At 40.2% G+C, this 11,356-nt stretch overlaps 1 protein-coding gene across 2 annotated transcripts in view; it reads right to left on the bottom strand.

Moving 5' to 3' along the window:
* Positions 1-848: 848 nt before the first annotated feature.
* Positions 849-11,356, bottom strand: part of mtr (5-methyltetrahydrofolate-homocysteine methyltransferase) — a 29,240-nt gene continuing 18,732 nt past the window's right edge. For both annotated transcript variants that reach the window (XM_017483932.3, XM_053685103.1), the window contains 11 exons: positions 11,124-11,191; positions 10,252-10,372; positions 10,087-10,168; positions 8,552-8,650; positions 7,292-7,367; positions 6,928-7,083; positions 6,560-6,756; positions 4,381-4,581; positions 2,897-3,089; positions 2,587-2,699; positions 849-1,811 (listed from right to left, as the gene is read on the bottom strand). In XM_017483932.3, the coding sequence (XP_017339421.1) occupies positions 1,716-1,811; positions 2,587-2,699; positions 2,897-3,089; positions 4,381-4,581; positions 6,560-6,756; positions 6,928-7,083; positions 7,292-7,367; positions 8,552-8,650; positions 10,087-10,168; positions 10,252-10,372; positions 11,124-11,191 (1,402 nt within the window). In that variant the 3' untranslated portion in view covers positions 849-1,715. The remainder of the gene's footprint in view (positions 1,812-2,586; positions 2,700-2,896; positions 3,090-4,380; positions 4,582-6,559; positions 6,757-6,927; positions 7,084-7,291; positions 7,368-8,551; positions 8,651-10,086; positions 10,169-10,251; positions 10,373-11,123; positions 11,192-11,356) is intronic.

Genomic DNA, 11,356 nt, shown 5'->3' with positions numbered 1-11,356 from the left:
TATATATATATATATATATATATGGGCCTTTATTACATTTGCCCCCCCCCCATTTTAGACCTGCTCTGACCCAGCTGTCTAACCATCACAATTTGGCCCTTGTCAAAGTTGATCAGATCGTTACACTTGCCCATTTTTCCTGCTTCCAAAACATCAACTTCGAGAACTGACTATTAACCTGCTTCCTAATATATCCCACGCCTTTACAGGTGCCGTCATAACAAGATAAGGTTATTCACTTCACCCGTCAGTGGTTTTAATGTTATTGCTGATCTGTGTATGTGACATTCCTGGTTTGCATGTGACGTTCGCCTCACACCTCCACACCGTGGGTTCACACCTCACATCGGGGGTTCGATTCCCACCGTGGCCCTGTGTGTGCAGAGTTTGCATGTTCTCTGCGGAGGTTTCCTCCCCCAGTCCAGAGGCATGCATGGTAGGCTGATTGGCACGTCCAACGTGTCCGTAGTGTGTGAATGTGTGTGTGATTGTGCCCTGCGATGGATTGGCACCCTGTTCAGAGTGTACCCCGCCTTGTGCCCGATAATCCCTGGGATAGGATCCAGGTTTCCCCGTGACCCTGAAGGAGAAGCGGTAGAAGAAGGAGGGATGGTTTTCTCATGTTCCCACTGCCATGATCTCTTTGCTTGTGTATAAAAAGATGCAACAAGTATTAATAAATTTGATGCGCTATTTTGTGCACATAATAATAATAATAATAATAATGAGTTATTATTCATATGCTCACCTGGCGTTCATACACGGTAATGACGGTAATGGGAAAAATATCAAAAACTAGACATTTATACATAAAACATATATAAAAGCAAATTACACAACTACACGTCAGCAGTATGAAGGAAACATTTATTACTATATGTGTATCATTCATGCGTAGGATGATGGGACGTGCAGTGGGTCTGTAAATTAAATCGGCTAAATCCCAACTGAGCTCCTGGAGCTAATTAATTGCTAACGAGTTGAATCGGTGTGTTCGAGCAGGGAAATCTCTTAACTGTGTTGGATTAGTGAATGGGAATGAGCATGGCATGTTATCCGCCAAACTCTTAGGAAGCGCAACTGGGAAGAAACCGAGAGACGTTAAACAATTCGGTCACCATCTATGAGTTAATTTAAAACCAGAAGAAAATCAAATCTTTCTTGTATTTTATTCTCAAACAGTTTGCTCACTATAAAAATATGACTATTTGAAATGCTTTTTTAAAAATTATTTTTAAAAAGGCATGGTCAACTATACAACATAAAAGCACTTAATGAAAAACCACAACAATCACTTTGAGCATTCTATGGAGACTGTATAGATGAGTTATATTGATTCATATGGGAAAATCCCTTCAAATGGGAAAACTTTGGAAAACTTTTTTTTGCCACAATGTCATCTCGTACCTTTGCGTTGAGATAAGCTCAATTATTATAATTATTTAAAATATGTATTAAATATTTACGTAAGGTGCAATTTTACCAGCAGCTCAATTTAAAAATGCCAAAAATAAAATTTACAGCATTTTAGGAAGAAAAAAACAAACAAACAAAAAAAAAAGCCCTGACAGTCAAAATGTCCATGGTAAAAAATAAATAAAACAATACTTTGCCACTACTGTAACAACAATTTGGTTTATCTAGTTTCAGGGTCTACAACCGAAAGCACAGGTGTAAAACCATTTCGGTCAGATGTTGCCTTTGTGGTGAGGCGGTTATGTGGCTAAGTCGGTGTCGTAGGCCAGGTTGGGTGCCAGCCATTTCTCTGCCTCAGTCACAGGAATCTCCTTCCTCCTAGCATAATCTTCCGCCTGCACATAAATAAAAGAACTTGAATACAATGGCAATTTTTTTTCAAGCTAATCTCGAATAAGCTTGTAAATTCTGGCACGTTCGCACTCCCTGTACAACTGTGAAAAACACTGGGAAAACACGAATAAACAAGCAAATAATTGGAATTTCTTTTTACAGTATTGATCCTCTGTCAGAAAACTGCAGAAAACTTCCGTAGAGCAAGACTTTCTTTTTATGTCTGTCCCATCCTAAGCCGTTTATTGATAGAGATGAACAGTTGAAGGCTTGAATTTGCATTATACAGCCATACATTCAAATACGCATTATCGACATATGCCCCTAGACTGATTTCTTTTCTCACGACAGGGAAATGTTAAAATCCTTGCCCAAATATACCCAATACATACTACAGATGTTGTCTATGGACTGGACAGAGATAAAGCTCTTTTCCACCCGACCGTGCAGCTCAACACTCGGGCAAATGACCTCCATCCTGTATTTTGGTGCTATGCTGTTTGGTGGAGAGGCACTAATAGAAATGCTGGTACATATTTCTCCTAGAACAACACTGGGAGCCTTGAAAAGCCTCGAAATAAAACTGTTGTCATGTCATTTTTTTGTTATGTTGCCTACTTTATGCCAAAACCCGTTCATACTGCTTTGTGCAATCAGTTATACTGTGGTTATTAGGGTGTTTATCTGTGCTCAGTTGTAGTTAATCTTGTGCCGAACAAGCCTAGAGGTCTTTAAACTGGCTACAGGTCATACGGTTAGGTTTCTTCTGGCACGTACCTGCTCCTTGGTGATCTTGCCCACAGCAAAGTAGGTGGATTTGGGGTTGGCGAAGTAGAGACCAGACACAGCTGCAGCCGGAGACATGGCAAGTGATTCAGTCAGACTGATACCTTAAAACAGAGCAGGAAAACAGAACTGATCAGCTCGTGTATGAAATATAACTTCCTTTGAAAAGTGTCTATATTATTTTGGATAAAAAAAAAAAAAAAACACATCCGTTAGCCTCATTCCAATGCCACATTAACACTGTTTCATTCATTACCATAAATATTAGGATTCATTTGTATAATCGTGTCAGATGGCGTACCGGTTTTTTCCTGAATTTGGGCGAGTGTCCACATGGTGCGTTTCTCAGTATGGTCAGGCTGGCTGGGGTAGCCTGGAGCAGGCCGAATACCAGAGTAACGCACCTTGTGCAGGTCGCTGGCCTCCAGATCTTCCTCCTTACTGTAAGCCCAGAACTCCTTCCTCACGCGGGCATGGAGCTCCTCAGCAAACGCCTGCCAAACAAGCAAGATAAATTCATCATCATCCTCCTACCCATATACACACACATGTCCTGGGAAGAAATATGGAGCCTCCAGAATTAAGACACAACATAGTGACAATTTCAAGTGGAGCAAGATACAACAAACACGCAGTATAAATCAATCGCTGTACAAAGAACAATTAGAGATGCATATGATTAAACCACATGTTGGTCAACATGCCAGTTCCCAAGTATTATACATGACACTACCGCCATGTATTTATAGAACTATTAAACGTGGTTAACGACAGATTAAAGTCATGCCCTGCTAACCCCATTCACAGCTAGCCACGCAAGATTTTTTCACTAAACCTCTATTTAATGTCTTTATAAAGTTGGTATTTTTACAATTGCATGCGTTCTGGCGAATTATTTTGAGTGAGCGGACTGGTCGACGTGTGACTGCAGAAGTCTATTTATTATTCAAGAGAGAAAGATATGGTCTGAAACAGAACACGTTTTATGCTTTTGGAAGGTTCTGTACCGCTTATCCGACACAGGGTAAACGGAGCAAATTAAAGGGGAACTCGTGGCACAAGGTGGGGGACATACCGGACGAGGGTGGCCATCGCAGGGCACAATCACACACACACACATACTACAGACTATACAGAGATGCCAATCAGCCTACAAGGCATGTCTTTGGACTGGGGGAGGAAACCGGAGTACCCGGAGGAAACCCCCGAAGCAGGAAGAGAACATGCAAGCGCTGGGCACGCAGGGTGGAGGCGGGAATCGAACTCCAGCCCTGGAGGTGCGAGGCAAACGTGCTAACCGCTAAGTCACTGTGCCTCCCAAATTAGAACATGTTAATAACAAATACATTTTTTTTTTGGTCTATTTAACTGTAGGCTTGTAAGTTTCAAATGTGCAAGGACATGAAACAAAATATGACATTCAAAAGTTTTAATAAAACAGTGATTAAAAAAAGTACATTTCTGGTGATGGGAGGTTATCATATGTGAACTCTTTTCACACCCTATTAACTACAGGAAGGCTGATTGGTGATTTGATGGATGACGTCATCATCACGGACTTGTTTTCATACAGTCGTTCCAAACCCCCAGATCGACTGCACATTTTTAAGCATTACTCCTATATGTGGAAACTTTGCCAAACTGGACAGAATAGAAGTATACCTTATTATTATATGGTCCAGAACTGAACCATGAACAGTTAACGTTAAACTTCAGTCTAACCCAGACGGACTTTGGCTGTTAATATGGATTTATCTTGGTGTGTATGTGGCGGTCATGCGTTACCTCAGCGAGTCTGTCGGCGAGGGCTTTCACCATGATGCTGTTGTAATCATCGCCCTGCTGCACAAATTCTTGGCTGAGCTTTTCGGCACCAAACACACCGACTGCAAACAGCCCGACATAGTCCTTCACTCCGCTTTCCAACGGAGCAACAAAATCCGCCAGACAGAAGTACGGGTCCGAACATGCGGAGTCTTTCTCTGCCTGCTCAAGATGAGAAAAAAAACAAACACACCACGTTCAAATATTCCAGTAAAGCAGTGCCAGTGATTCAATTGTACAGCGTTGTCAAAAAGTATCTGGTTTCTTCTGGTTTTGTGTATATACTCTTACTAGATCTAAGATAAAACTAAGGCAACCTGAGAAACACGAAATACAGTTTTTAAATGATGACATATTTATTGGAGCAAAACCGTTATCCAATACCAACTAGGCCTGTGTGAAAATGTATTTGTCCATGTAGTTACTAATTCCCCAAATCTATGAAACTGCATTCAAAATGGGGTTCAGCTGGTCTAGACACAACCGGGCCTGATTACTGCAAACCCTGTTCAATCACATCAACACTTACAGTCTTGTGAATTTATTATCATTATTTATTTATTTTTTTACACATTTGGACAAGCAAACATTTGAACGTCTTTGAAACAGTGCTTGTTAATAAAGTTGATACACACTACTAAATGACATAAAATTGACATTTTGCAGTAATTTTCATAATTTAAATTAACAAAAGAACAAACAAACAGATCAGTCACACGGAAAAAAAAAGTAAGTACAGCTGTACATTTATCACACCTTCAAATCCATAAAATTAGAATCAGGTGTTTGGGTGCTGGTGATTAGAACCTGCTCAGGGAGTGCAGGTGGAACCGGTCTTATTTATACCTCTCTTATATCTAGTGTCTGGTGTTCCCTTTGTTATTGAGGTGTGTGCTGTTATCATGCCAAGATCTAAAGACTTCTATAGGGCCTTCAGAAAACTGTTGTGGACGCCTAGGAGTCTGCCAAGGGATTTAAAAAGATCTCCAAATGATTTGAAATACATCTTTCCACTGTAAGGAAAATCATCTACAAACGGCAGAGATTTCAAATGACTGGAAATTTGTCCAGAACTGGCCATCCCAGCAAATTCAGCCCAAGAGAAGGCCGTCTGATGCAAAAAGTAGTCTCCAAGAACCCCCAAATTTCATCACAGGATCTGCTAGAAAGTCTTGGAACTGTTGGTGTCAAAGTTCACGCTTCAACAATCAGATAGAGATTGTACAAATTTAACCTGTATGGGAGGCGTGACTGGAAAAAGCCTTTGCTGTCTAAAAAGAACTTAAAGCAAGACTACAGTTTGCCAATGAGCATATAGGCAAAGACCAGGCCTTTTGAAATAATATGCTCTGGACAGACGAATCAAAGATGGAGTTGTTTGGCCACAGTACCAGCAGACATGTTTGGTGCAGACGAAATACAGCTTTTCAGCTGTTCTTTTTTTGCCAAAGCACACCTTGATGATCCTCAAACCTTTTGGGAGGATGTTCTGTTGGCTAATGAGTCGAAAGTGGAACTGTTTGGAAGACAGGGGTCCTGTTAGATTTGTGTTTGTAAACCAAACACAGATCTCCACAAAAAGAACATCATACCTACTGCCAAGCATGGTGGAGGAAGTGTGATGGTGTGGGGATGCTTTACTGCTTCAGGACCTGGGCAAATTGCAGGAATTGAGGGAGACACAAATCCTACTCTCTACCAGAAAATCCTAAAGTAGAATGTCCGGTCTTCAGTCCATTGATCCAAAGCATAGGAGTAATTCCTAGTCCTAGAAGTTAAGTGAAAGTCTGATCTCCAGTTATCGGAAACGTTTGTTTGCAGTTCTTGCTGCTAAAGGGGGCACAACCACATTTTAAATTTAAGGGAGCAATTCGTTTTTCCCATTGTTGATAGGTGATGGATAACTTTTTTTGCTTTAATTAAAAAACTAAACCTGTATAGTGTGTTTACTCAGACTACCTTTGTTTTATGTTGCATTTCGTTTGAAAGATCTAAAACTATTTAGTATGAGATGTACACAAAAACAGAAGAAATTAAATACTTTTTCACAGCACTGTAACTAAACATTTTTATCCTCACTTCCCATGCATCTTCTCAACACAAAGGTTTGTATAACCAAACCCCCTGAGCGCAACGTCACCTGCTGTCTAAGCCCGTAGAAGGTAGCAGTGTGGTTCGATAAGGTTGGAGTGGCATCATCGGTGTATACGAGAATGTCGTCGCCGTGGCTTTGTGCACGCCAGAAGCCCACGATGCCTCTTCCTTGCAGACCCTTACTGTCAATCAGCCTGTTCAGAAGCCTCTGAGCTTCGTCAAACACACGCCTGGCATGTTCTCCTACACGCATGCATACAGACATACACGCATAGACAGATATACACAAGCGAACATTAGCGTAAAAACATTTTTTAAAAAAACAAAAAACCTTTAAGCTAAAACGTTTTTTTTTGTTGTTCAACAATCTCTCAATTAAGTCATTTACTGTACACAATGAACACTTTCCCTTACCCACGGTTTTATCTTTAAAGATTTTGGGGTACCCTCGGTTGGGATATTTCCCCCTCAGTTGCCACACGTCAAAGAAGGGCTTCCAGTCGATGTAGTCCACCAGCCTCCTCAGGTCATATGCGTCAAACACACGCGTGCCCAGGAACCTTGGCTGATCTACACGGAGCCAGAGGGAACAATCAGTCTCTTGTCTTTATCTGTGACCGAGAGCACATATTCCCAAAACTCTGAAGTGTCTGAAGTCTAGGTTGGAGAAAATCAGCCATCTTACAGTCACAGAATCCACAAGATATCCTGAGCTCACTGATCTTATTTTTTCTTCCAAAGAAGACCTGTTGTTCTAATGGGCAGATTGAATGGTTACCTGGTTCTGGCTGTGAGAGCCAGTCGATGTGTTGGCCTTTATCCCGTGCCTGTGCAAGAGACAAGTATCGCCTATCCTGTAAGAACAGAAAAGAATTTGATGTACGACATAGCATGTACCAACAGTGTCTTCATCCATGTAATCTCAGTCAGAGGTTTTACTAAGAGAGTCCTAATCTAATCCCTAACCGAGCCCAATTTCACCTTCATTGGCTTTAATACCTGTGATTGATGCTGATTTTATTGACACATTATATGCATTTTAAGTTAAATGCATACTATAATGTGTCTTTTATGTGGCGGCACATACTGTACTCTATATACCTATGTTTAACGTTAACAGAGGACGACCATAACGGATTTTTGAGCAATTTGAGCAAGTTAACCCTGTGCTCACACTCGCAAGCAACAAACTGACATGGAGCCATGGGCTCGAGTAACCCCAGAAAGCAACACTTTATAATTAAAACTGAAACAGCCCAATGCCTAAAATATGATTAGCGCACAGTGCAACACTCAAAATGGCGGCTCAAGTAAAAAGGAGCCAGTCACATTGTTGGTTGAGCCAATACCTGCATGTTACTTTTGCCATTTCGGTCAGATTTTAAAAACGCCGTTACAAATCCATGTCTGAAATGTAATCTTGTCAATCCATTACTGGTATACGGGTTTCTTCCCATTCAAATAGCCAGGATCTTGGTAATGTATAACTGACAAATATCTGCCTGGGAAACTCACCAGGACAACCCCAGAGTGCACAGACTTTACTAGAAGGAGTTTCTCAGTTCTATGCGAATCTGGAAGGATGATGTAAAGTGACAAATCCAACTAATGCTCCAGTGAATCAACTGGACCAACCCTTTGGTGCATGGTGGCATTCTCAATTTGAGCTCCTACATGTGTTTCACCCCAAACGAACCACGTTTGGTTATAAATACTGCTTTTTTCACAGCAGTTATATATTATATATTATTAGCAAAGTTAAACTTGCGCCGAACTCAGGCTTTGGCTTGGGTGAAATGAGAGACAATACAAAAGATTATATAGGTCATCTAGGCCCTATCTATACATAGAAATAAGCATGCAAACTCCTTTCTCCTTAGTACGAATAAGGCTATAGAGTAGCTATTCTATAACTGAAAGGAGAATTAAAGAAGGAGGAAAAGATCGGACTGTCTGTCTGACTGTCTGGGCACAGGGGAAGAAAAAAAAAAAAAAAGAAAAAAGTCTTTAAATTTGTCCATAAACCCTGGAACCAAACCTTAAGAGAGTCGTAGTGATCCTGCCTGATATCTTTATACTCCTCCGTTAACTCCTCGAAGAAATCCTCATACACCCCTTCATCCAACAGCCGAGAACACTGCAGAGAAAGAGAGAGGGCGAGAGATGAAACAGCGAAACGGTTCATGATCACTTTCAATATGTCATCCATTCATGATCAAAGTGTTTTTTTTATTTATTTATTTTTTTAACAAGTCATAATATAAAATACATGAAAGATATGAGATATTTTTTGTAATTTGAAATTATATACAGTGCCCTCCACTAATATTGGTACCCTTGGTAAATGTTTGATATCCACGAGAGGAAAGTATTTTTGTGAATTTTTTGAATAAAAAAAAAAAATCTAAATGTTAAACAAGAAAGACAAATTTTCACAGTCTTCTTCTTTGCTCATATTTACTAAGGGTGCCAATATTAGTGGAGGGCACTGTATTCGCTTTCCTTTCACGTATAAGGTTTATCCGTCCGTCCATTTTCTGTACCGTTTATCCAACACAGGGTCGCGGGGGAGCCGGGAGCCTATCCCAGAGAACTCGGGTCACAAGGCGGGGGACACCCTGGACGAGGTGCTGACCCGTCGGAGGGCTCAAACGCACACACACATACACACACTACAAATAATTTAGAAATGCCAATCAGCCTACAGCACATGTCTTTGGACTTGGGGAGGAAACACGTACACTAGACACACAAAGAGCAGGAGGCAGGAATTGAACCCCTAACTTTAAAGGTGCGAGGCAAACGTGCTAATCCCATCTTAACAGCGTAACTAAAGTGTAAAATATAATAAAGAGGTACGAGTAGAAATAGAAGTGTAAATAAAAATAAAATAAATAAAAAATAACGTTATAGAAATATTTATTTATTTTTCACACCAAATTGTTGAGGCCCCTCTGGCGCCCCCTGGGGCCACCACTTTGAAAACACTGTTTTAAAAAACAGTGAGCAGAATTTAAGTTCCATGATCAGTATGGAAATTGCTTTTTCAACGTTTCTGCGCGGTTTGAAACTGCTTTCGAGATAAAAAAACGTTGCACGAACTACAATACAAGAGCTTTGCTGATTGGTCTCTCAAATCTATGTGATGAACAACAAGAAGACGAGCTGGGTCGGGGAAAGACACTCGCTGGACGTGTGGAATTTCTAGCGAACTTCTCTAAAGGGTATTAAGAAACTTCTGATTATTTTGCACACCTCCAAGCTGGTCTGTGGCGAAGCACCTTGCCCTTTGATATAAATGTTTTTCTTTCCTTGAAGAAATGTAAAATAGCTTTATTTGAATGTGAATGCAGAAGGGAAAATTCAAACGGATTTTCCAAAAAAAGAACGGATATGAATTACCTGATGAGTTGGGAATTTCAAATCAAACATAGGAATATACTGCAGTTTTATACAATAGTTCAACCCCCATCTAATTTATAAATGTGCTATATACTTTTATACATTTGAAACAAGGAACACCAGACTGCACAATCTTTCGTTATTTGATGAGAAAAGGAAAGAAAAGCTCACCACGACAACACTCCGAGACGCATCGAGAACGTGAATAACAGGAGCGGTGTATCGAGGGGCAATCTTTACTGCTGTGTGAGTCCTGTTCACACACACACACGCACACCATTAAATCGTTTCACTGATGTTCAGTATGCTGATTTAGTACTGAATATCAGGACTGACTTTGAAGTTGTGGCTCCTCCGATCAGCAGAGGGGTTTTCATGCCCAGACGTTCCATCTCCTTTGCAACGTAAATCATCTCGTCGAGGGACGGCGTGATGAGGCCCGACAACCCGATAATATCTACACGCAGAAGAACAAAACACAGAAGTTCTCCGATTTGTTCTGGACATTCTGCCATGAAGGAAATCTCCTCTGGGTCTTAGTTAAAGGAAGCACTTTTAATTTTGCCCTAGAGCTATGAAGGGGAAATTTGTAATTAACAGGTAGTAGATGTCTCCCTTCTGTGCACAAAATGGCACCATCTAGCTGAAATCCAGCTACAAAGTATGGAGAAAAAAAAAATCTCAGCATCATGACTTTATATCTCACAATTCTGACTTTAGTGCGAGTTAAATTTCACAATTATGTGAAAAGTCAGAATTGCGAGATACAAAGTTGCGATTCTGAGATGTAAAGTCGCAGTTACCTTTAAAAATAAATAAATAAATAAATTTCCATAGAAGAGCCATCTTGGGATGATCAGAATAAAGTTCACCCAGTCTACACAGTACAGTATTACAGTATCATTTATCCTTCTTGGATAATCCCCCTTTCATAAAATCTGAATGTGGAGTTATAGCATAATGCTGCGGCTGAAGATGAGATTGGATGATTGGAGTATTTATTTATGGAAACCTTTATATTGTTTGAAACAGACTTCTATTATTCATTAGCTACAGTACATGAGCGCTGTAGCTCAGGACCAAAACTAAAGAAAAACATCAGCATCAAAACAACCGACATGTCTTGCCTTTACCTTTTAGTTCCTTTCAATATTAATATTATTAATAATAATAATAATAATAATAATAATAATAATAATCTTGTTCACCTGCTTTCTTGTCAATGGCTGCCTTCAGGATCTGATCACATGGAGTCATCACTCCTAAATCAATCACCCTGCAGGGAGAGAAACGATTATACAGTCATATCCATAAACGCTATCCTTCTGAGGACCTACGATGGCATCATTTCTACTCATTTTTTATTGATTTATTTATTTTTATTTCATTCGAGTATGTTTACAGGAGACCGAAATAACGGCTGGGGAAACTCTCCACGCTG

This window comes from Ictalurus punctatus, chromosome 13 (assembly GCF_001660625.3).
Source record: "Ictalurus punctatus breed USDA103 chromosome 13, Coco_2.0, whole genome shotgun sequence".
NCBI lineage: Eukaryota > Metazoa > Chordata > Actinopteri > Siluriformes > Ictaluridae > Ictalurus > Ictalurus punctatus.
The sequence above is the reverse complement of the archived record's forward strand: the minus strand, read 5'-3'. Positions and strand labels throughout refer to the sequence as shown.